At 45.5% G+C, this 23,748-nt stretch overlaps 1 protein-coding gene across 4 annotated transcripts in view; it reads left to right on the top strand.

Annotated features, from left to right (window-relative positions):
- Positions 1–23,748, top strand: part of SSH2 (slingshot protein phosphatase 2) — a 91,721-nt gene that overhangs the window by 46,059 nt on the left and 21,914 nt on the right. For 3 of the 4 annotated variants that reach the window (XM_015646576.3, XM_015646575.3, XM_015646577.2), the window contains 3 exons: positions 12,850–12,953; positions 17,566–17,630; positions 22,317–22,438. In XM_015646576.3, the coding sequence (XP_015502062.1) occupies positions 12,850–12,953; positions 17,566–17,630; positions 22,317–22,438 (291 nt within the window). Of the gene's footprint in view, positions 1–12,849; positions 12,954–17,565; positions 17,631–18,349; positions 19,662–22,316; positions 22,439–23,748 lie in introns of those variants that run through there. The other variant, XM_015646580.2, reaches the window with a different exon arrangement.

Raw genomic sequence — 23,748 nt, 5'->3', positions numbered from 1 at the left:
AGTGAATATTCTTGTTTATCCATTACTTATCTGCCCCTCATCAACATTGTGTTCAGCTCTCTGGTTTACTTGCAGTAAGCCATTTAAGCAGAATGATTTTCCTCAAAACACCTTTGTTACAAATAGGCTAAATCCAGACTGCTGAACCAGCAATTATTTAGTCCTTTCTTTTAAACAAATGATCTTTGTCACTTACTAGCAAAGTCCTTCATTTATTCACACACTTCTCACAATGGCTTAGTGAGCTCCATGATGTCCCAGTGGCCAGGTCTGGCTCCTGCCCAGGATCTCCTCGGGAACGCTGCAGGTCGGGGTCTGGGTTGCACTGATAAACTTCCAGCTTTGCCCTGGAAGATCACAGATCTGTGACATCTGATTGTTGCAGTGTGGCTTTAGGGGAGGCACCAAGGTGGATCAGAGTAAGTTCATGCCAAGGTCCAAAGCAGTCTGGAGGTGCCCAGGGTAGACTGGGACCCCTGTTGAGTTGAGCTTGGAATTGTCTGTACTGTGGTGTTACTGTGTATAATGTGCTGGATTTCCTCACTCTCTGTGATTTGTTTGCCAGCATGAAGAGAATAAATTTGCTTCCCTTGGCCTCTTGTTGCTCTGCAGCCTCTTTTCATACAGTGTCCCATCTTTGGACATCTTTGGATGCTTTGGGGTGGGCTGTTACCTGTGTCTTGGCTCAGGCACCTGTAGCTGACAGACAGGTACAGGCAGCCCTGTTCTGGGTGTACTGCTGATGTTTTGTGACACTCCAAGTGGCAGGTGGGGCTGGAGTTGGGTCATTTTGACTAGCAAATGATAAATTTACCTTGGTCAGGTTATAATGTATGGGAGAATCCCTTTTGCACAAAGGTGTAAAAAGCTATCATTAGTCTTACCTTTGTCCTTCTGTTAGTTTCCTGCTTGCTTTCTGCAACTCAGTGCAGAATTAAAATGAACCCAAATTGTGGGAGGAGTTTCACTGGGGTTTTTTTGTTTGTTTAGTTTGTTTGGGGTTTTTAAAGGCTCATTGCATGGTGGCGTGTGAAGAGCTTGTCACTGGCCTTGTTGTTGTTATTGTTAGGGTTGGTTTGTTTTTTTTTCCCTTTATTTGCTTTGTAAAAGAGATGGAGAAATCAAAAAACAAATGCAAAGTGGAACAGCCACATTCCTCTGCAATGCAAAGACCAAAACCCAGTTAGTCTAAATAAAAACAAACAGTTTGTCAGCACCATTTCTAGCCCTCCTATTGGTTTGCAGTGATGAGAAAATTGCAAGAAAGCAATATCCGTGTGCCTTGATAGCAAGTGAATGTGGTGGGTGGTGGGGGTGACAAAAATATCCACCCTGGAGGTGGGTGATGCTGTGTCCAGTATGTGTGAACAGGACTGGGGTGGGGGGTGTCTGAACCAGCCCAGGAGCTGCATTTTTGGAAAGTGGGGTCAGGAGATGGGCCAGGACATCACCCAGCTTCCCAGCACAGTCCCCAGCAAAACCTTGACACTGCTGTAATTTTCCTGCCTCTTTTGTCCTTAGTTCCTTCAAGTACATCATGAAATGTTCTATGAGAGGCTCTCTAGCTTGAAATTAAGCAAATATCTATTCTGGAGCCTTTTAAAAAGCTGTTTAAGAGCCTTTTCCCTAAAGTACACTGTGTTCTTGTAAGAGACTTCGCTGGGTCTGTGGTGTAGCAGTGTTTAGTATTCTGATGGTCTTTCTACTTTAATGTGTGGTTTTTAAAGGGGTTTCTATGCTTTTAGGAAATATGAAGACCTGAGTTACCCACAGAAAATTGGCTGCCAAACTGCTTAAAATGCTAATTCTGCTGAAATTTAGCACCTGACTTTTGCAGGGATAAACATCTGGAATCTCTACTCTTCTGAGTTCAAACTCCTGTAAAATAAAACTTTATTTAATGTGTTTTCAGTCTGAGTCTTAGTCAGCAAAACTTTGCAGGGCTTTTATGTTGAGTTAAAAACTCCTTTATATGCATTTTGAAGTAAAGCATTGACATCCCTCTGAAAGTCGTATGAAGGTGCTAAAAGAGTTGGTTAATTTGCAGCTGTGCTGAGAAATCACAAATGCAAAACTTCAGAATGAAGCACTTTACTGGTTTTCCTTTAATTTACTTTTTTTGTGAGCAGATACCATGAAGAGTGGATGGTTCACAGTACGTTTCCCTGCTTGTATTTAAAGTAGCTGCATAAAAACATTTCAATTCTTAGGAACATTTTGAAGTTTTCTTGTCTCCTATTCAGAAATCTCCCAGTTCCTTTTGCCTCTTAGAGTGCCCTTTATTTCAGCTTTTACTTAAGTTGGGAGATGCTGTGCTGGTGCTAAGACATCCCACAGTCTGTCAGCTTCTGTTTAAAGTGGTGTATGGTGAGTGATTAATGGAAATTATTTCAGGAATAAAGGACTCCTGGTAAGCTGATCCCTATTCAGAGCACCAAAAGAAAAAGCAGAGTCACAAGAGATGTTGTCTCCAGGAAGAACTTGTAACATCCGAGGGGGGAAGAGTTGGATTGGAAAGTGATGCTGAGCTTGCATTTTGAAATGGATCATAATTATATATTATGGTCTGATTTGGAGAGCTTTTCCTGATGGCTCTGGAGGCTGATTATCACTTAAACCAGCAGGATGTTGGAGTGGATTTTGTGGCTGCTCTCAGGGTAGGTGTGCTGTGCTGGGGGTGCATTTTCTGTGCTCCTGGGGACAAGCAGCCTTGTCTCTCTAGGCTGTTATCCCATTACTTCAGTGCTGGGTCACTGAACCCAAACTGAAGCTGTGTTTCTTCTTTGGTTTGCAGCTTTAAATTGAATCTGAAGTTTGTATTGACCTTGCTTTGTGCAAAGAACTTGCCCTGGATTGAAGGCACAGAATCTATTAAACTATTCCAACTATAAAATGTTTCTGATCCTTTGTCTTTGAGGATTCCTTACTTCTAGCTGATTAAAATTTCAAGTTATTAGTTGCAGCCACATTTAAGTTGGTATGCCCTTAATTGTAGCTTCCCTGTTACCTAAAATAAAGTCCCTGGCATGTTTGCAAGGGGGAGCAGATCAATGGCCTGATTAGGGGCTGTATCATCACAACAGGTAAAGCTCCCTGTGACTTTTAGTTTCAAATCAAAACCTATTGAAAGAAGCCTGACACATGGCAGGTTTCATCTCTGTGAAACAGCCCACAAACCATCTCACATCACTGGCTACTGCTGACTGTCCTTTTTGCTAATATAAAGGGACAGTCGTTCCTAAACTGATTTTACTGTTCCTGCTGGAAACTGTCATTCAGGGATCAAATACCATTGCATGGGGAGGATGCAGTAAGAATGAGAGAAAATTGAAAGTGCTGAGTGCTGCAGAAGTTAAAATACTGAACAAATAACTTCCTTCTATATTTTTATGAGTCAAATCCAACAGCCTCTTGATGATTTTTGATGCTTTTGGTAAACAAGCATCTGCTTCTTCTTAGCAAGAGGAAAAGGCTTATTATTCAGCATTGATTTCTTTGTGTAGAGACAGAGTGGTCCTTGTTTTGGTGCTCTATTTACAGGGGTCTGTTAATGTATTTACTGAGGGCAGCCAACAAGGCTGTGATCAGAGCCATTCAACTTCCCCAGCGTAATTCCTCCATCCCATGCCCTGGTTGGGGTGGTTGCAGAGCCAAGTCCTGGCACAGTCCTGCTTCTCAAGGCAGCAGGAGCTCTGCTCCCTGGCTGACCACAGCCGTACTCGCTGCTGGCCACATCCACTGAGACCAGAAAAAGAGAGAGCAGCATCCTCCTGGAGGAGTCACATACTGGGCCAGTGCCTGGGGCAGCTGGGGAGGGAGTGAAGGGCTCAGGGTGCCCTGCCTTGAGCGTGTGCTGGGGACTTGTCAGCTCCTGGGGAGATGGCCAGCACTGGCTGTGTTCAGGCAACTCAGTGATCTCCTTCCATCTGTAAAGTGCTGGACATACTTTGTCTAAATATAGGGGACCCTGGACTTGGCGGGTGGGGAAGGACAGTATGTTGACCTCAGTGTGTCTCCTGTGACTTGTGTTACAGTTGTATTTAAAGCAGACGGGTCCTTCTTGCAGGATGCTGCCAGTCAGGCCAAACATGGTCAGGTCTGTGACAGTAACATGCAGGGAGATTGGCATAAAAATCTGTTATAAAATATTCCGTCTTAAACGTGTTTAATCAGGGGAGATACCAGGTTGTTAATCAGCTGCCGGAGGGTCTGTCAGTTGTCATTTAAGGTTTAAAAAGAAATGTGCTGTGTATGAAGGCAATGCTTTCAAACTCTGGTGGCAGAGGAGATTACTGTGTGGTTTAAAGATAATCAATGTGGACTGTGTTAATTAGAAGAGAAAAAAGATAAGTATGTGTCAATCATAGGGGTGTTCTTCCTGAGGATTAACTAATCAAAAAGCTGCTGGTTATTTTTCTCTGTTCCTTGATGCGATAAATTCTCCTTAGGAAGTTTTCTCATTTTGATTAAAGTGTTTCTAAGAACATATTTATGAAAGCATTTTGTTGGTACCACAGCAGCTGGCTTACCTTGGGCAGGCTGAGCTGGTAGGAGCACAGCATGTGGTGGTAAAACACTGTGGAATGTTCTCCTGGGTATTGTTGTCCTGCTCTGTGAACCCAGTGGTATGCATTAAAAATGCCCACAGATGTTTAAACAGTATATGGCACGAAAGAATGCTATGTAGAGCTTTCATCTGGGAGTGTCTTGACTTGGAGACCTAGAAGCCTTTGGGGACTATCATGTAAAACAAATTCCTTTCATGGTCTTGCTTCCGGTGTGGGTCTCTTGCTTTAAAAAGTGCTGAGAATCAAATTTCTTCTGTAAACTCAAGTGCCCGGATTTCTTAATCAGCGTCCTAATTGTGTTAGCCACCCCCTTCCTTGTCAGTGAACTGCCGTGCTCAGACTGCAGGAGGAACGATTTTGTGCATATCTTCAGTCTCAAATTCCAGAGACATCAGGGCTTTGTTTGCACAACTTGTTTTGCTGTTGCTTTTTGGAACCTTTTTCTTTCTTCCTGGGCGGATTCTCTGAAGCTTCCTTGGAGGCTGAACATGGGCCACCAACATGTGCTTTGCTGGGACTCCCTCAGTGTTGCATAGCCAGGAAGACAGGCAGTAAAGCTTTTGCAATTTGTGCTGTGTGGAAAATGGGTCCTTTTCTGTCTATGATAACTTAAATGGTCCCTGCTTAATTCTCTTCTTCATTCCATGGTGATCCTACAACCTGCACCCAGGTTCATATTCCTTGAAATAAATCATTACCTGATCTGTCATCAGCAGTGTCCCCCTGTCACTGTTGGACACGTAACGATTCACATACACACAGCTCGATGTGTGATAAAAGAAGAGATTTATTCTGTGGTGTCAGTATTTATAGATTCTCAACAACGACCAGGGATTGGATAGTCAGGTTACCACCTTCCCAACCACACGGGTTGTGAGAAATGTCCATCAAAAGACATATCTTTAATGGACTGTATAAACATCTATTGCTGATAATTACTTTCTTGGGAAAGTAGCTAGAAACTATGAAAACAGTATCAGAAGGTTTAATTCTCAGAGTGACATCCCCCCAGTCCACACTGCTTCTCAGCAGTGACTACAGCCACAGCTCAGCTCGGCACATCTGCCTCTCCCCAACCTCAGCACCAGGACCATCCCTCCCTTCCTAGGCTGCCGAGGGCTGGCAGAATCAATGGGGACAGGCTCTGCAGCGAGGTGACACCAGGAGGGCTGTGTGAGGGTTACTGTAGAAGCACACACTCAGCAGCAGCCCAGTGAAACCCAATCTGGAGCTGTCAGCAGCAGGCTGGGCACAGGGCTGCGTGGTGAGGAGGCAGCTGATGCCCGTGCCAGGGCTCTGCCTGCATTGCCTGGGCTTCAGGAGTTTGTTGAGCTGCTTCATCCATAGGCCAAGAGCACGTGAAGGGAACAGGAAACCCACGTGGACTTTCACTTCCATCAGGCACCATAAAATGTTGTCCAGCATAAAACAAAACACCGTCTGCTTTCCTTCGCTTGTAATGAATAAATCCCAGCCCTGCCTGGGAGGGAATGAATACATTGAATGTGAGTGTGAAACTCAGCCCTGCAGAGCAAGGCATCGGGAGGCAGAGGAATGCTGCAGGTGGTTGGGGTTGTCTCGACACAGTGCAGCCCTGTCACAGCTGCGTGGGCTGAGAACTTGGGCTCCAAACAGCAGCTGTTGTTGCTCCCTCTGCCAGCAGCAAGGCAGGGATGAGTTTCTGGCAGGGATAAGTTTCTCAGCCCAGAGCTGTTGTCTTCTATGCAGTCTCCAAAGGATGCCACTGCTCTCTCCAGCATACCCAGGCTGCCCAAGCTCTGACTGAAGTTTGCAAAGTTATTTCCGGAGCTCGGTTCAAATGATCTGGTGGCAGAGGACTTGTAATGGCATGTCATGGTTCAAGCAGTGGATGTGAGTTGCAGACTGGTAACTCACTCAGGTGTTGAGTGGGTATCAAAGATCCCCACAGCCTGGTGGGATGACCTGAGGCTGGTTTGATCCTGTCTCTGAAACTGTGTCTGAGTGTGGTTGTTTTGTGCACCTGAAGCAGTTGTTCTCTGCTTGCACGCACAGCAGTGATCATCAGGGCTCCCTTTGGCAAGTTGTATCCTCTCAAATTCAGCAGAAATTCTCTCCTTGCTTGGAGGAAGGAAAAGGAATTAGTCCTGGAATTCAGATTCACACCCATCCATCTTCACCTTTCACTGTCTGTTTTCTGACAAACTGGCTTTCCTTTTGGCATAGCTTGGCTTCAGAAGTTGTCCATATTGGTGCCCAAAGCAAGGGAAAAGGTGACCTGGTGCTGGTGAGAAGGGATCAGTAGATAAATTCATGTGGATGAGTAACAGTTGGCAGTGCAAATCTTTCTGTGATGATGGCTGTCTGTGTCATGGAAGCTGAGTTCTCTCTCCAGGGAGCCCCACCTTGGAGCAGAGGAAGTGCCTGCAGACAGTTCCTTTTTTAAAAAAAGAAAAAGGCACAAACGCAGATGTTGCTAAAAACGCAGTTTGCGTCAAACCTGCGAGCCCAAGTAGGTTCCCACACTCAGTTTGTTTTTCTCCTTGGGCTGTTTCTTAAATTGCAAAAGTGCTGAGTGGTGAGGGATGGCCTTTGGTGGAGAACCACTTCCCTTTTCTGTCACTGCCCTCGGTGGTGTCACCTCTGCTGACAGTGTGACTGACCCCTTTTCGGTAAGTCGTGGCCCTTGTTTTGCTCGGCACTGAGTTTGTTTCTGTTTTGGGTATCAGAGAAGCCTGCACTTGTCTGTGTTTGCTGCCAGCTGACCCTGTTAACACAAATGTCAGCGCAGGGCAATCCTGAGTTATCCTTGGCTTTTCAAAAGCTGCAGGGTTTTGGTGGGTTTTCTTTATTAGTACCTGGTATTGTGCTTTACACAGCCCTGAGATCTGCCCTCTGTGTGAAAAGAATAAAGCATCTTCATCCCTTGCCTAGGAGCAAAGGTTTAAACTGGAAGCCAAACATTGCTTCCCTCTTTTTAATTCATTAATACTGTAGGCAGTTATTAAACCAGGTGCTTTGAAAAGTAAACAGGGGAAGTAGGGATGTTGTTTATTGAAAAACAAACTACAGTGAAGGTGAAAGAGACACTTCCCTGGGGAGGGATGCTGGAGGAGTGCAATGCTTTTATCTGATGTTTGTTGGAGAAGTGCCCTGGGCTGCCAGGCTGCACATTATCCTGCTGTGCACCCAGCTGCTGGTGCACCCTTGGCTGTGGGACTGATGCTTTATTAACCAGGACTTTCCTTGTGGGCAGGTGAAGGGGGTGGGTGGCTGGCAATGAGAGTTGCCACCAGAGCAGGTGTGATGCCAGGGCTCGTGCCTGCCTGTGGAGAAAGGAAACAGCCAGTTTGGGAAGGGGAGCAGGAAGAGGGACGGAAGTGGCTTGAGGTGCTGAAAAAATCAGGAGGCTGCTGTGCCTGTCCTCCTGTTACTTCTCCCATGCCAGGCCCAGCGGGCTGCGGGGGAATTGCTGCTCTTGCAGTCCTGGCTGCTCCAGAGCTTGCTCACATGTCCCTGGCTGCCCTCTCTCCCTCCTTCCACGCCTTGGAATGAGCTAAGTATTGATGCATGCTGTGCCACTCATGCCAGCCTTGGAATTTTGGTCTTTTTGTTTGGTTTGAGTTTTGCAGCTGCTGGATTAAGGGAGGATGACAGAGCTGAGCTGGCAGCTGAGGTGTGCAAGGCAGCATTGGCTGCTCATGTTAGAGCAAAATCCGGGGGGCTGTTGAGGGATTGCACAACTCTCTTGTCATGGGGAGCTACAGCTGGAGCCAGGCTTGACATTGAAATCCCATTGTAGCTGCTTCAGAGCTCTTTCTGCAGGGCTCTGGTTAATAAATACCCTCTAAGAAAAATTGTGTTTCTGTGAATCATACAGGTAGTGGACTTCCATTCAAATATGAAGTACCTTGAAATCCTCATTTCCCCTACCACCACTTTTCAATCTCCCATTTCCTCTAAGGATAAGGGTGAACAAGGTGGGAGGATGTGACCACATGCAGTGCCCCTGTGCCTTGGGCATGGCTGTGAGGAGGTGACAGCACAAGGAGGTTTTGGCTTTTGCCACACTGACCTGTCCTGTACGTTGTGTGGGAGGATGTGGATGGAAGGACTTCTCCTGCCGAGCTTGTTGGGGAATGGTGCCAACTTTCTGGTTGTGCTACTTGGCAAGCGCCTGACCAAGGGCTGGGCTGGACAGGACAGAGCCTGCTATGAGGGAGCTGCTCCAGTGAGTAAGGAGAGCTGACATTTGGAAAGTCATCCTCAGGCTTGCAATAACTTAATTAAGTGTTTATTAGGATAAAACATTGCCAGCAGCTGTTCAGGTGTCTCCTTGCCTTATTCCTAAAAAGGTTTTCTCTCCTTTCATTGTGAAGCAGTTTTAAAAGAAAACGGCAAGGTTCCTTTTTGAGTATTTTACACTGAGGACTGAGAGTTTCTCATTGAAATTGGAGGGTGATGCAGATTGTCCTGGCTGGGAGCTGGAAGACATTGTCAGGGGGTTGTGACAGTGCACCCAGTGATTTATGTTATCACATCTCTTTGGCACAGCCCCTAAACCAGTAACACTTTGTTTTATGTCCTCAAACCCCAGTGTATTTGGTGATTGTGCTTGCGGTTTATGAATGGAGCTGTGCAGTGTAACGTCTGGGAAGGCATTTATTTATTTGTTTGCCATCTGTAAGTTCTGTGTGGATCTCATTTTGTAGCGTAATGAGAATTTAGTTTGAATTGTGTAGTGATTTTCTTGTGTGGGAGGAGCTCAGCCCTGGGCAGCACAATTGGGGAGCACAGAAATCACTTCTGTTTCCTGCTGTTACTGCTGGTTAGAAACAGAGCCTTCTGAGAGCAGTGTCTGTGCTTTCTGTGCAAAAGGCTTTAAAGAGTTCTGGTGTGACTCTACAATTTCTACAAAATCTTTTCTGCCTGGGAGGGAGATTGATACGAGTAGTGATTTCTGTAGGAGTTGCTTAAGTCTTCTACTTGCGTTGGTTTTCTTCCCAGTGAGCAGGGAATTACAAATAGCACATCACTGATGGCCTTGAGGCTTCACTGCAGAGAACACGGAACAGAAGGGGTTTTTCCCCCAGCTGTAGTGCTGAGGATTGTGAACTCTTTCATAGGTATATTCTGTGTAAGTCTTCTCCTGAAAAAACCTGCTGTGCAGTACAGAGGACTGATGACAAGCCTGGGATGCTGATAAAACACAGCTCAGCTTTGTTACCTGTGCCAACTTGGCTCCTTGTCTTCTGCTGTCTTGGCCTCAACTTCTCCCCTACCCACGTTGAGTGTATTTTAACACCAGTCTGTTCCAGAAGTGTTTCCAAGAGCACTGAAGCTCCCGTAGGCTCTGGCAAACCAGATTTTGTGAACTATTTCAAAGCCCACACTTGGGAGCCATCAAGCTGTCAGCAGGGTGAAATCAGTAGTGGATGGCAGCGCTTGTTTTGAGCCTTAATTGCCCTTTACACAGACATCTTTTCTACCTTTTGTGTTTTTGAAATGTCTCAGCCTGTTGGTATCACACCCAAGGAATCCTTTTTCTTTATATATATCAGGGGCAATATCCAAAGGTGGTCTTGCCCTGAAAAATGGTGCTTTAGGTGAAGATCATGGCAAGGACTGTCCAAACAGGATGGACCCAGGATGGAGCAGCCATCTGAGTGTAGCACAGACAATGTCAGGCCAATGATTGCTTTTTTTGTCCATGTAGTGCATCACAGGCACCAAAATCAGCATCTGCTGAATTTACTACTCGAGCTACTTGGACTTTCCTATGAATTTGTTGCCTTTCCTCCCGAGATTTTCTTTGCTGCTTGAATCTCAAAGCAAGAGCTTTGTGTTGTGTGTGTCTGTGTATTAGAGGTTTCTTCTCTGGATACTGATGCATCTGGGGTTAGAATTCAGGGCAGATGATGCCAGGGCTGCCAGTAGTGTGCCTTGGCTGCGCTGTGAGTGTCCCCACAGCTGGATTTGGCACAAGGCTCTTGTCTCCTTGGAGCTGCTTTCTCCCAGCAGTGCTGATGGCCATCTCCTGCCCTGCAGGAGGTGCTGCCCTCCCTGCCTGACCTCTGTGTTCCACAAGAATGATCTGCTTTGCCACATTCTTCAGCTCTTCCAGCCCTTTGTATAGGAAATTACTTTCCCTAGTCCTACCAAGTTACACTTAAAGCATGGTTAATGGCCCAAAACAGGGCTCCCCTGGCCTTAGGAGAGAAGGTGGTCTCCTGGAAGGATACACCTGATGGTAATATCTTTAGTTCTGCTGCTCTTTCCTTTCTAGGCTGGTGGCTGAGAGCTGGTGATAAGGGAAAGTGATGGAATTGAGAAGATTTTTCACCTTCTGGCCATCTGAGCTACATGCTGCATTATCCAATAAAAATAGTTGCTAATTCCACCTTCTGGGGGAACCTCAGGCACAGGCTAAAGGATTGCTATTAGTGGTTGGCTTTGCTGATAAAATTAACTGTGAAAGCTGTTCATGAGTACTGAATTCTTTCTTCTTCTCTAAAGCCTATTTTATTATTTTTATTATCTATTTTAACAGTTTTCTTCTGTGGTGAGATTATAATGGGAGGAGGAAAAATTATCAATAATACTATAATTTTTGAAGTGTCTTTAAGATATCTCAGTGTATCTGTAGTTCAGGCTGTAAGAAAGTGTGTACCTTGAAAACTTTGAGATGATTTATTTGTCAACAAAAGCTAGAAAGGCTCAGTCAAATTTTTTTAATACGAGAATGGTCTAAGGGGGCATGTTCAGTGTGCCAAATTAACTTTTTATTTTTTGGTTTTAACTTTAATAAAAAGTAGAGAACTCTCTGATCCATTTTAATTTCAGATGAGTGATTTTCTCCTTTTCAAAACTCTTTTTTTGTTGAAACATCCAGAGCATGTTTGACATCTGGTTCAATTTTAGGAAAAGAAGTTCTGGGAGAAACTGTGTCACTCAGGAGTGCTGAGGGTATGACAGCACGATCTAAACACTGGGTTGTGCTGCAGCCTTGAGAAAAATCTTTCTGATTCTGTGCATCTGCTTTTCTGGAGCTTGGAAAACTTCATTTTTTTTATATCCCTGGCAGCAAAATGGAGAAGTGCCAGAAATACGCTTGAGCTTCGGGGGAAGTCCGACTTTTAACGCAAGCTTTTCTCATTCTTTTACTTATAAAAATGTAGTCAGAAAACTCTTTGCTAAAGCAGTCAACCCAAATAATGAAAATATATGGCAGGGCTTTTTACTCTATTAATTTCTCAGTCCTCATCCCTTACAGGAAGGGAATAGCTAACTGGGTTTGATATTTGTTTAAGTGGAAAAAGGAGTAAAAAGTTCCTAAGCTCTTGCTCAGCTGAAGAGCAACCCAGCATCTTTTTTAAAGCATGGAGCTGTTGGGATGCACAATGCCAGGGACTCTCCCATCCTGTCTTATCATATTCATCAACCACCTTGTTGACTAGAGAATTGTTTCTGGTTTCCTTCAAAGCCTCTAGGACTTTCTTATCAATTCTGAGAAAAGCAGGAACCCTCGAGTATGCAACAGGATGGCTGCATTGCAGAATCTGGAGTGTGTCTTGCTTTTTCCACGAACCACAGTATCTGCAAGAAAATGCCTGGAAGATGTGCTTAGAACACCAGCTGTTTCTCAGTAATTCTTTATTGCCCCTTTTTTACAAACTTCTCACCTCATGTGACTTCAGAAAGGGCAAAATCAAGGCATGAAGTGATGGCCATTTTCACCAGCATTACCGTTTCTTACTTCAGTGATTTATAAGTCTTTGAGAGCTAATCATCATGCAACTCATAGAGAGTAGTTTTATGATTTCTTAATCTGTTGTATACACTCATTTTCTTTTGGCTAACTGCTGAAGGGAGACATTTGTTTCTGCAGGGCATCAGCTGTGTCTGAACCACAAAGCTCAGGGTTAATGGAGTCCATAATTACCCAGATGCGTGGGCTTGTTCTATTCATCACCATTTAGAAATGTGGATCTGTCATCTTGACTTTCAAATCGAAAATGTAGCCATAGGTTAATCCCCTCTGCCTGCTCAGGTTGCACCTCTGGAGGCAGAGTGGCACCAGCATATGTTCTGCTTGTCAGTGTTTCTCCGTGTTGTTCTCAGTTATGCTTTGAATATTTGTGGTACTTACATGGGGGGAAAAGTTTTTTACCAACAGAATGATTTGATCTAAATCACTTCCTTGCTAAAGAACAGAGCATGCATTCAGTGTTTTTAACCTCTCTTGTTCCTTTTTGAAGGCAAGACACTTTTCCTCACTCTGTTTTTGTCTTCTCTCTCTCAGCATCAGCGAAAGCTTCCTCACTGTGAAAGGTGCAGCTCTCTTCCTGCCACGAGGAAATGGGTCATCCACTCCCAGGATCAGTCACAGGAGAAACAAACATGCAGGTAAGCGTGGTATCTATGGCTGGGGCTTGCCTGCTCCCTCTTGTTTCAGAGTCCACCTTTCTTGAGCTCATTCTCACCTGATGACACGTTTGTCTGACCCACATGTGTATTAATGCCTGACTTCCCATCTCAATGCTGATGGGAAAGAAAGGTTTCAAAACTCCTGTTAAAACAGGATCAACAAATGAGTGACATCAGGGCAGCAGTCATGACATGGTGGAAACTTGAGATTGAGTGCCCCCCAAAATCCTGTAATCTTAGTATGAGAGAGGGAGGGGAGGATTGCCTTCAAAACCTTCATGCACTGCACTGCAAACCTGAGGTTGTGATACGGGGTGAGTAATGGTCCTTCCTAATCTGAAAGTATCCGGTTATGATGAAGGAAGGGGAGGAGGCTTACCAAACTTACCTCCATGTGGGGGTGAGGAAACCTCTGAGCAAAGTCAGTGTGACTTCTCAGAGGTGTGAGCAGAGTGAGTAATACAGAGTCAGTTATAATTCTGCATCCTTTATCTGCTGGAAGTTTGATTTGTGTTTTTCCTTTGACTCTCTTTGAACAGTTGCTCTGAATATTGTAACTCAAACATTTCAGGGTAGGGTATTTTTCATTGGTTATATGGTGCTTAATCATTGATGGTGTTTCACAGGGATCAGATAGCATGGGGATTTTTCCCTTCCATAAAGCAATTGGCAGGAAACAAAAATAAATTGAGACCTTCAGACGTTTGCAAATGGGACAGAGATAGAAACAGAGTCAGGAGTCAAGGTGCTTTGCCAGAAAGTGACGAGGAAAAACGTGACTTGGTTCCAGGTGTAGATCCCTTTGTACTTTGATACCATCAGACTGTCATCCACCCCTGTATCTGTCAGAGTTACGTATGTGATGACTGGCCACCTCAAAATCTGTTTGCAAACATATTTATAGAAAAAGTTAAAGTCAGAAGGCATTTAATTATATACTTCCCTCAAATATAGCACAAGCAGTACCCAAATTGCTTTGGTGAGATGCATTAATTACCAGTTGTCAAAAGAAAATGTTCTGAAACTTAATTTAAAGCTGGCCTTTCTGGTCGAGAATGAAGTGACATGTCCTTTGGTGTGAGAGTCAGCAGTCTTTAAAAAATTTCTCTTGGCCTGTCTTGTTTTTTAATCCCTCCAAAGTCCATTGCTGAAGCCCAGCTCTCCCCCTGGCACTGCTGCCTTGGCTTTGCCTCACTGAGGAGACCCAAAGCACGGTTTTCCTGCTGAACCTCTGCAAAGCAGCACAGACAGCTGTTGAGTCTCACTCCATGCCTCATCCACTCGCTCCAGCTGATTTGCATGAGGTCTGGAGACCTTGGTGGAAAATAGTTGCTTGTCTAATCAGCCCAGAACTCTTGCAAGCCAGATTGCCAAGGAAGCAAATCCGGAGTGTTGCAATTGCTTACAGTGAGGTGTTTGGTATTGCCGAGGCTGGCTTGCCTAAGGGGTGGGATTTTTGTTCTTAGAAGTCTTACTTTATTCCTGTCTCTTCAGTTTACAGGGTGAGATTTAATGAGGCATCAGTGCTTGTCCTTTCCTCAATTTCCCTGCCTGTCAAGTGATGGAAATGCTCTAGTGGTTTTGTTACGTTGCTTGGAGGTTTCACTGAAGAGAGTCCCTTGTCTGAGTGTGCACCAGATTTCTGTGAATTTTTCTAGTATCATCAGAACAAGGCACCAGGGGATCAGTGTGTCACCTTCCTGAGCAAAACATCTGTGCCAGAATTAAATCGGTGATGTGGAGAGCTTGGCTGGCACTGTGAGTGCAGCTGCCTCCTTTCTGGGACACCGATAATCCATGCTCAGCTTCCATCCCCATGTGTGTCGTGACTTATCTCTGGCACACAAAATTAGAAGTGGGTAGAGAGCAGACATAACTTTCCAGTATGGAATTGCTGCCTATAGATGCAATAGTATTTCAAGTGGCTCCAAGAGCAATTTCTAGGAAGGCTGACTGGCCTCCCTGACCTGCCTTTTTAATTCATCAGAGGCGCTAGAATCCAGCATGAAGAGTGAATGGGTAAGAGGAAATAATTCATGCTCACCCCCTTTTCTCTAATCACACTTCCATCAATGGGAATCATGTCAGATTGACTAGATATGGTAGCAGCTGTCCATATTCCTCTCTCTGGGTGGTCCTGTGCCACCTGGCAAACTTCTGTGGGATGGTGGCCTTGCTTTTCCACAACAAACAGTGCTGGAGGAGGCCAGAAGGGGATGTAACTTCCCCTGGGGCTTTTGCCATCTCTGGAATACCCTGAATCACTTTTCAGATCCCACCCATGCTCATGCTTTGCACCTTGCCTGCCAGCTCGAGGAAACAAAAGCATCTGCTCTGCACAGTTCAGTGTGATAGGAAGCAGCAGCCGTGCCATGACTGCCAGCAAAGCCAGCTCTTCACAGGACAGGATGTGATATCTTTGTGCTGGTTCTGGCATGTTAAAGCCTTTCCTTTGGTTTTTTTTAATCCAGGAAGTTTACAAAATGCCTTGTGTGTCTGGGGCTGAAAACCCTGCAAGTTGATTAAAGCTGGCCAAGGAAGTAATCCTTTACTTTCCAGTTCAGGAGATCCTAAGGCTGGCAGAGGAATAGGGAGGAGTGTGGTAAACTTTGTGTGGATGAAGGATAATGGAGCTCCTTGGCTGAGCCTTGCAGGAAGGGTTGTCTTAGAAACTTCCTCTCTTTAAGTATTGAGATAATCCAGTAGTCCAGGTGATTTTTTTTAACTCTGGAAAGTTTGGCTCTTCAGATGTTCCCTGAATTACTGGCAGCAATAAGTGGCAGCTGCTATATTTTAGAGATGGAAAAAGCTGAGGTGAAGCATCTTTCATTTCAGACTAAGGCATGTGGATGTTTCATTAGTCAAATCCTTGCTGAGCTCTTCCAGGCTGTGGGCAGGAGGTGCAGGAGGACCTTTGCTTGTTGACTGACAGTTCTCAGCAATTCCCGCTGTGTTATTAGCTGCAGCTTGCTGGAACTGAGCAGTGCTGTCAGGATTTTGCCCTGGTGTTGATGTGGGGAGATCCTGTCACAACACTCGGGGCAGAACAAGCATCTGATGGATGACTTGGCCTTCCTGAGTACCCTACCTCCATAAATAATTTCTGTTTAGGGAAGCTCGTGCCAGCCACTCCGGCACTGGGAACAATGTCCATGGGCAGGAAGCAGTTTCAGGTGGTTGTCGCCGGTGATACTTTGTGACTTCCCTGGCATTGCTGAGTGCCTCAGTTTTCCCATCCCCAGTTAAAAATGCATTCCCAGAGCATTGACTCATTCTCCATATGCTGAAATGTGTTTCAAGGAGGAAGAGGAGAGCAGGGATTGCAATGTTCTGTGTAACCCACTCCATGCTAGGTTGTCTCTGTCCCATCCAAAGAGGGGCTGCACGGCCCTTCAGCCTTGCTCTTCCACTATAAAAATCATTTGGAAACCAGGTACTCTCACTGAGCAACCTTTCCTTTGTTCTCCTTCCCTTTTTTGGTATTTCTGGATGCTGCTCTGTGTCTCTTATTTCTTAGAGTCTGTGAAATAACATGGATTCTAGCACCACTGGTGAATCAGAAAGGGAGGTCAGGGGGATTAACCAGCCTTCCTAGAAAAGGTTCTTCTGGTTGATCCTGCTGAATATTTGTTCCTTGCAGTGTTGTCTAAACTCAGCTTCCTGGCTGTGGGGGAGTGGGAGGAAGAGTAAAGGCTCCTCTTCTTGCTGATCTCTGCCACCCACCTGGCAGCCCTGCACTCTCCTTTTTGGGAATGCAGACTCATTTTCCACGTAATGATTGAAAAAGCAGCCCTTTGCAGGAGGTGTTGCTGCTGGCTAGTACTCAGGGGGTGATGTTGGCTCTCTTACATGCCAGGAGTAGTGCTGAGAAGTCAGTGCAGTCGTACTGACAGAAAATCATCTCACTTGTCTTTGAAATGCTTGATGTTTTAGGAACCTGGGACACCTGTCTCTCCTTAATAAGACTTAAAATCACAGTTATGCACTAAATTGATTTTTCCTCAGCTTCATCAGGAAAGGTGTTGCAAGTGTTTTCTAGGAAAAAATTATAGGTGTTTGATTTTTCAGCTGGCAGTTTTTAGCTGTTTTTGGGTGGGGTTGGTACACAACCATAGGTGAGCATGTGCTGTTCTAAAGCAGGACTTAATTTCAATCCAAGGAGAGTATACTTTTGCCTGGATAGTAGTTCTGCACTGAGTAATAAGCTGGTGTAAAAGAAATGGCAAATTTCTAGTTCAGAGCACATGGTAGAATGAGATGTTGAACCAGAGGGTGGGGTCCATTTCTGCCTAGGTTGACTTGTCTGTCAAAGGAACAGAGTACCAAAATGGTGTTTATTTCTGTTAGAAAAAGATAACAGAATTTAGCAGGAGAGAACACAGTAGCACAGGAACTGGTGAGCACATGGAGCAAAGAGCAGCTGAGTAAGAGATGACGAAATTCCTATATCTGAGTAAGTAGGAGTGACACTAACGAAACTCCTGGTGACATGTCAGGTTTAATGATGGACATCTGCTCTGGCTGGACAGCCAGGAACTTGCATGTGATTTAAAACTCTTTCTGTGTGTTAACCTTGCCCTCTTGCCCGCAGGGGATCTCCAGCAGCACCTGCAGGCCATGTTCATCCTGCTCCGCCCAGAAGACAACATCAGACTGGTAGGTTGGCTGTCTGCTTATCTCCTGTGAACCAATGCAAAGGTTAAGTGCCACTTGACAAACACACCTGTGTAACTCAGGGAAGCAGTGGGGTGTGTGTGTTGGAGTGGTTCCGTCATCAGATTTGGGCAGTCTTTGCAACCATGAAGGTAGGAAAGCAGCTGGTTGTGAAAGGACTGCTTTGATTGTTCAGTGAGACAAATTGTATGGCTAGAAGGTTGTCTTTGAACCAAGTGCTGAGTATTTGTGCTCTCAAAAAATATTGTAACAATTGCCAGAGGGAATGGGTAAGTTATCTTGGTGTCCTGTTTAAATCAAGAGTAGGTGACCTATATCTGACCAGTGTGAGTGAGCAACTGCCTTTCTGTTGGAGTTCAGCTGTGTTCCTCACTCTGCTCTCCTGACCTGTGGCATCCCAAAAGGCCATGGGCGAACAGGTGGGAGCATGTAGATCCCCATGTAGCCATGCATCTGCACTGAACCTTGGCCTTCTGCTTTCCTGGGCTGTTGCCTTCTACAATGATGTAAAATAAGCCATTGCTGTTCATAACATTGATGCACAGTCCTGAAGAGCTCCAGAAGCCAAGTATGAGCAGTGAGGAATTTGCCTAGGACATGTTGAAGTGCTCTACAAGGCCAGGCATGACTGCAGTGAGTCTGCACCTTTCATCACTCAGCAGCCTGAAGTTTGTTTCCTGTGTTTTCTTGGTGCTTCTTAGCAACATCTGCCCAAAGAAGGACTGCCAGCATCACAAGTGTAATTCCAGCACCTCTGGTTTGCTGAATCCTCCTGAGCTGTGCTGCAGATGGACTGATTGGATGAGTATAATTAGGAAACAGCCAAGATGGATGCCAATAGTGTGGAATGCTTTAGCTTCCCAAATGACCACCGAAAAGAATTTGCCATAAGCAAGCCAAAGGACTGACTCCCCTAAACTTTGCCAGACACACCTTGCTGTCACTAAAATTTCAGTGAAAGTGATGGGAATGGGGGTTCTCAATGCTTTTCAGAATTTGAGCCAGGGTTAGAACATTGGAAGCTATTGAACAAGGCATTGTTCAGCAGTATCACTGGCTACATTGTGTGATTTGGGACAAATTAGCCTTAACAGCTGAATAAGGACTTTGTGGGCTGAGACATAAACCCTTTTGTCCAGAGCTACATTTGGAATGCTGAAATCTTGCATGAGGTTAGGTTCGATAGTCTACTTGAATTTAATTGATTCTTGACGAATGAAGGGTGTGCAGGGCTGCAATGGACTCTCTGATAAAACAGCAGGTACAAATGAGATTTGAAATATAAACAGTACTGAGAGAAATTAATTCTCTTCATTTTGTTGGAGGGCTGGCTTCACAGCTCAGGGGGCAGCGGAGGAATCTAATCCTCTCAAAACCTACACTTGAAATTTGGAACAACTCTTGTTTCTGTTGGAGGTGTTGGCAGAGGTTTATAGCCTTCCATGAAAGCAGGATTAGAGCCATGGTACCAGTGTAAGATCAGTGGGAAGGAGGAAAAGGAGTTAAGAATGCAAAGTGATTGAACATGTTTCTGTAGCTTGGCAGAGCTGGGAACTTGAAAGTTGGACACATTTATTTTGTCTTCAAATCATTTATTTCCATGAGAAATGTGTTCTTGTATGAAACACCTACTATCATGGAGCACAAAAGGTCAGTATGAACTTCTTGGAATGTGCTGTTCATAAGGGCTGGTGAAATATCACATCATACTTCAGATGACACAAGAATGCAGCAGAAGATAAAGTTGGCTTGTGTTCAGGTGAGCCTAAAACTTAAGAAGAATGTGGCTGGCCCTGACAGGACTACAGGGGATGACTTGTTTTGTTTTGACCAGACTACAAATAACCATCCCAAATTAAGGAGAAAGCCGGCTCTGTGTAGATGAGATGGTCGAGAAAGAACTTTCCATCTCATCACAGTCCCTGAAGCCATGCCATCCTCCCTAAAGTGATTTGGATTTCAAATATCTTCATTTAAAAGGCATCAGAGCACTTGGTGTGCTCCTGCTGGCAGGTGAGCATGTGTACTGGAAATTCATGGAAAGGTTAGAGATTTATTTGTGGTTTGATAGGCACTTTGGGCCTCTAATAGTACCTTTTGAAGTTGGCTGGTTTCCAGTGTCAATTCTGCTGTTTTAATACTCCAGTAAATTTAGCAAAACACATTATCTGCCCAGTCGTGGTTCTTCACTTTGTGCTAAGGGTGTAAGTGGTGAACCCAGAGATCCACACTAAGCCATGTCCTATTTCTCTTAACTGGCCTCTGAAAATCCCACCCTACCAGCGTGGAGCTACATGACCTTTGCTCACTGTTTGTCTTGCCCTGTTCTAAAGGGTCTTGTATCAAGACTTCCTATTTCTGCTGGCCAAATATGTTTAGCAAAGTAAGTTAGATTTTGTTAATCCTCTTGCTGCTGGCTGTCTTCAAGAGAAGCAGAACAGAAACTCCAGTGTGAATGCCCCAGACGTGGGGCAGCTGCATCTGTCTGCTCCCGTTTTAGGCAAGTCTGTGCTGTATGTAGAGGCTTGGTTCCTAATGCAGATAATTATGTTAACCACCAAGACCTTGGTGATTACTTGCTCTTCTAGGTTGAAGAGCACCTTTCTGTTTTCCCACAAGTGGTTAGTTCTAGAAACAACCATCTTGGGGAGAATTTGCACCTTGAAGGACTGACCACTTTGATCCTCCGTGTTTCCAAAGGAATCCCAGTGACTCAAGAAGCAAGAAGGAAAATAAGGCTGGTTTTAGCATGACTTATCCTAAGATGATAGGGTGGGGCACAGTGTCTGGCTGTACAGAGCACAGCTGTCTGCTGGCATCAGCATTTGGGTAGTTTCTGTTGGTCTTTGGTCCAACTGGGCAAGTCTGGAAGACTCTCTCAACACTGTCTCCTGCCTGCACTTGCTATTCTGCCCCATCACCAGAGCTGTTGCTCCCTGCAATGCCACTGGGCAGCTTTCCCTGCCACGCTCAGCATTCCCTGCCACAGAGCACTCTGCTGGGATGGTGGGCTCTGTTCAGCTGACACCACTGGTTTAACCTTTGTTGTAGACTCCACCATGTGTCGTGGTCAAGATTTCCCAGCTGGTGGACAGGAGAGCTCTGAGATCAGCAGGGGCTTTCTCTGAGTGGAAGAGATGCCACTCTGACCTCAAGACCAACTAAACAACTAAAGGAGCATATTGGGAAAAGCAGCCTGCTCCTGAGAGAGCTCACACAATAGTTAATTCCTTAGCTTTTTTAAGGATGACTGTTTAAACTGGGGTCTCTGAGACATGGCCCCCTATGAGGGCCACCAACAGACATGTACATAAGCCATGGCTTGGGAGGACTGCTGGTGTTTGAGGAATTCGGGTTCTGTTTGTGGAGGATGTCAAACACCACTTCAGACTTCAACCACTGGGTTGCAAGGAATTCAGGAACCAGGTCCTGTTGCAGCAGGCAGTGATCTGTCCACAGCACGGTGCAAGGCTGGGCTGGGCTGGCTCCTTCTCATCCATATTTGCTCTCTGCAGGCCCTGCTCAAAGTTCAAGCAGCAGTTTAAAAGTGTGGTAAACACTGAGGCCAGACAGAGTCTTGGGGTTGGATTGGGCCATCCAAAGTTAAGGATTAGTATACAGAATTAAGACACTTCCTTTCTAGGGATGTCCTAGTTTCTCTGGTTGGGATTCTGTGACTAAAATAGCTGCAAACAGCTTGGAACAGAGTCCAAAAAGTGTTGCATGTAAAAGCTGCCTGCTGCAAGTCTTGATAAGCAAAACTTTCAGTGCTGGGCTCCCTTCCCCAGGCTCCTCATTAACCAGCAGTCTGTCTGCAAGGCTTCCTAGAGTTCTTTCAGTTCTCACTTCCTTGTGGCTTCTGGAGGAGCAGCTCACCTCAGTGCAGCCTTCCAGGAGCTTCAGCATTGGTCTGACATTGACAGTTTAAGTTCCACTGGTCTCTAAATGCTCTCAGTAGTATTTGATTTGGGGGATTTTGGGCTGAACACCAGTCCTCATAGAGCTTTTTTGGCACTGGGGTACAAGTGAATGTGGCAGGAGCAACGAGGCATGATGACTTTTCACCTTTCCTGGGCAATCTGAATCAGTGAAGGATACAGCTTAGTCATAGGCATATCTTTTCCTGCCAGGTGTAAGGCAGTACAGTTGCTTCTGCACTGGGGAAGTTGCCAGAAGAATTCAAAGGGCCAGCAAGAAACCACTATGAATTAGATCCTGGTTGTCTGTCCAGCTGCCTGGGAAGCTGGTGGAAGGAGACTCACTGGAGCTGTTGTAGCACACAGTAATTTACAGGAAAGTTCTGGTTCTTGGGGCAAAGCCCTTTGAAGGTGAAGGTTCAACACCCGTCTGTCTCACTGATGGTCCACAAAGCTCACTGGGCTGGGACCACTCAGAGGGCTGTAGGTTGTTCAAAGCCAGCCTTGGTGGGACAGAGCAGGGCCTGCAAATGTGCAGAGTGCACCAGGAACATGCCAGCTGTTGAGGAAGGCACTGTGTGGGAGTAAAGCACTTGTTACCCAGCCGAGGAGCATGGGGCATCCATACCAGTCCAGACTGCATTGCTGCTTCTGCGCCTGTCACTCAGCATGAAAAGGTGGCCTGTAAAGGTGTTTTGCTGTGTGTGTTTTGCTGACTGCACTGCTGATCTCTTCCACTTCTTTTCTTCAGGCTGTAAGACTGGAAAGTACCTACCAGAACCGCACTAGATACATGGTGGTGGTGTCCACCAATGGCAGACAAGACACGGAGGAGAGCATCGTCCTAGGAATGGATTTCTCTTCCAATGACAGGTACTCAGAGTGTCCAGGTGGGGAAGTCCTTGTGCTTACCCCCACATCAAGTTAAACTGTAGAAATCACTGTCTGGTGTCCTGTGTTTTCTGGGGATAGGCTGTTTCAGCTTTCTTAGGCTAACACTTTTCTTGAGATCCAGAAGTGTCTTTTTATTTCTTGAGAGGAGGTGGTAAATGTGAAGGCAACAGTGCCTCCTTCCTCTCATTCCTCCAAGCTTCAGGTTTCTGTGAGGATGTTCAGTGTGCCTCTGAAGAGTAAGGTCCCCAAGCCCTACATCTGCACACCAGAGGCAGGGACAATCTTCATGCAAAGAAAGAAAAAGCTGCAATTAGAGAAGCTGGACCTCAGGGTTCAGGAGAGCAGGTAGTAAGAAGGGGACTGTCAGGCAGTCCCTTGCCAAGGGCATGGCACAAAGGCCTGATGGCAGTGTCAGGGTTGGTGATAGCAGATCATGCACACCATATGCTGTCCCCAGTGTGTCATCAGGGTTTAGTGCTTCTTCGTTCACTGAAATTCCTGCTGACCTTTCTACAAGGCTGCAGAATGTGGCTGGGAAGCAGCTTTTGCTGCTGGAAGAACTGTAAACCAGGTGACAGCAACCCCACAGCTTCAGGAGCAGAAACTTCACATTTAGAAGGGGACAGTGGGCACTTTGGAGAGTGCATGGAGGCACATGGCTCTCTTAAAAATAGTTTTAAGTAAGTCTTGGCCTTTACTGGAAGACAGTCAGCTGGATATTCAATTTTGGAAGGTTTCATACTCATGCTTACTTCCAGTACAGCTGCTACAGGAATGAGTGTTGCTTTTGACACTAGTTGGAATAAATTACTTGCAGGTAGTTAGTAGGATCACTAGAAAATATTTTTTGAGCTATTTGGCTGAGAAATTGCCTTCCAAACATTGCCTGCTAGTCTCAGCAGCCACCATGCTTGGTTTGGATGCTGAGCTTGGGTGATGCCTGCTAAAATGGGGGGACCAGCTTGATGCTGCCCCTGGCTCCTATCTCTGCACATGTGTGGACAGCTGTGACTCAGAGATGCTCCTGCCTTGGGGCAAGAATAACTTGTCCTTGCACAGGTTGTTGTGAGCTTGGAACTTGTTGTTGGCTGTGATGTACCAGCACAGACACCTTTGATAACTGAGAGCTCACTGGTATTCAGTCTGTAATAACATAGCAGGTTGGTTTTAGCTTTCTGCTGGAGTTCCTGGTGTTCTGGATGGTCACTGTGATCCTCCCTCCCTGAGCCCACTCGGTATTTATAACTCCATGTAGACTTGTTGCTATGGTCTCTGATAAGCGCTTGCTG

Source organism: Parus major, chromosome 19 (assembly GCF_001522545.3).
Source record: "Parus major isolate Abel chromosome 19, Parus_major1.1, whole genome shotgun sequence".
NCBI lineage: Eukaryota > Metazoa > Chordata > Aves > Passeriformes > Paridae > Parus > Parus major.
The sequence above is the reverse complement of the archived record's forward strand: the minus strand, read 5'-3'. Positions and strand labels throughout refer to the sequence as shown.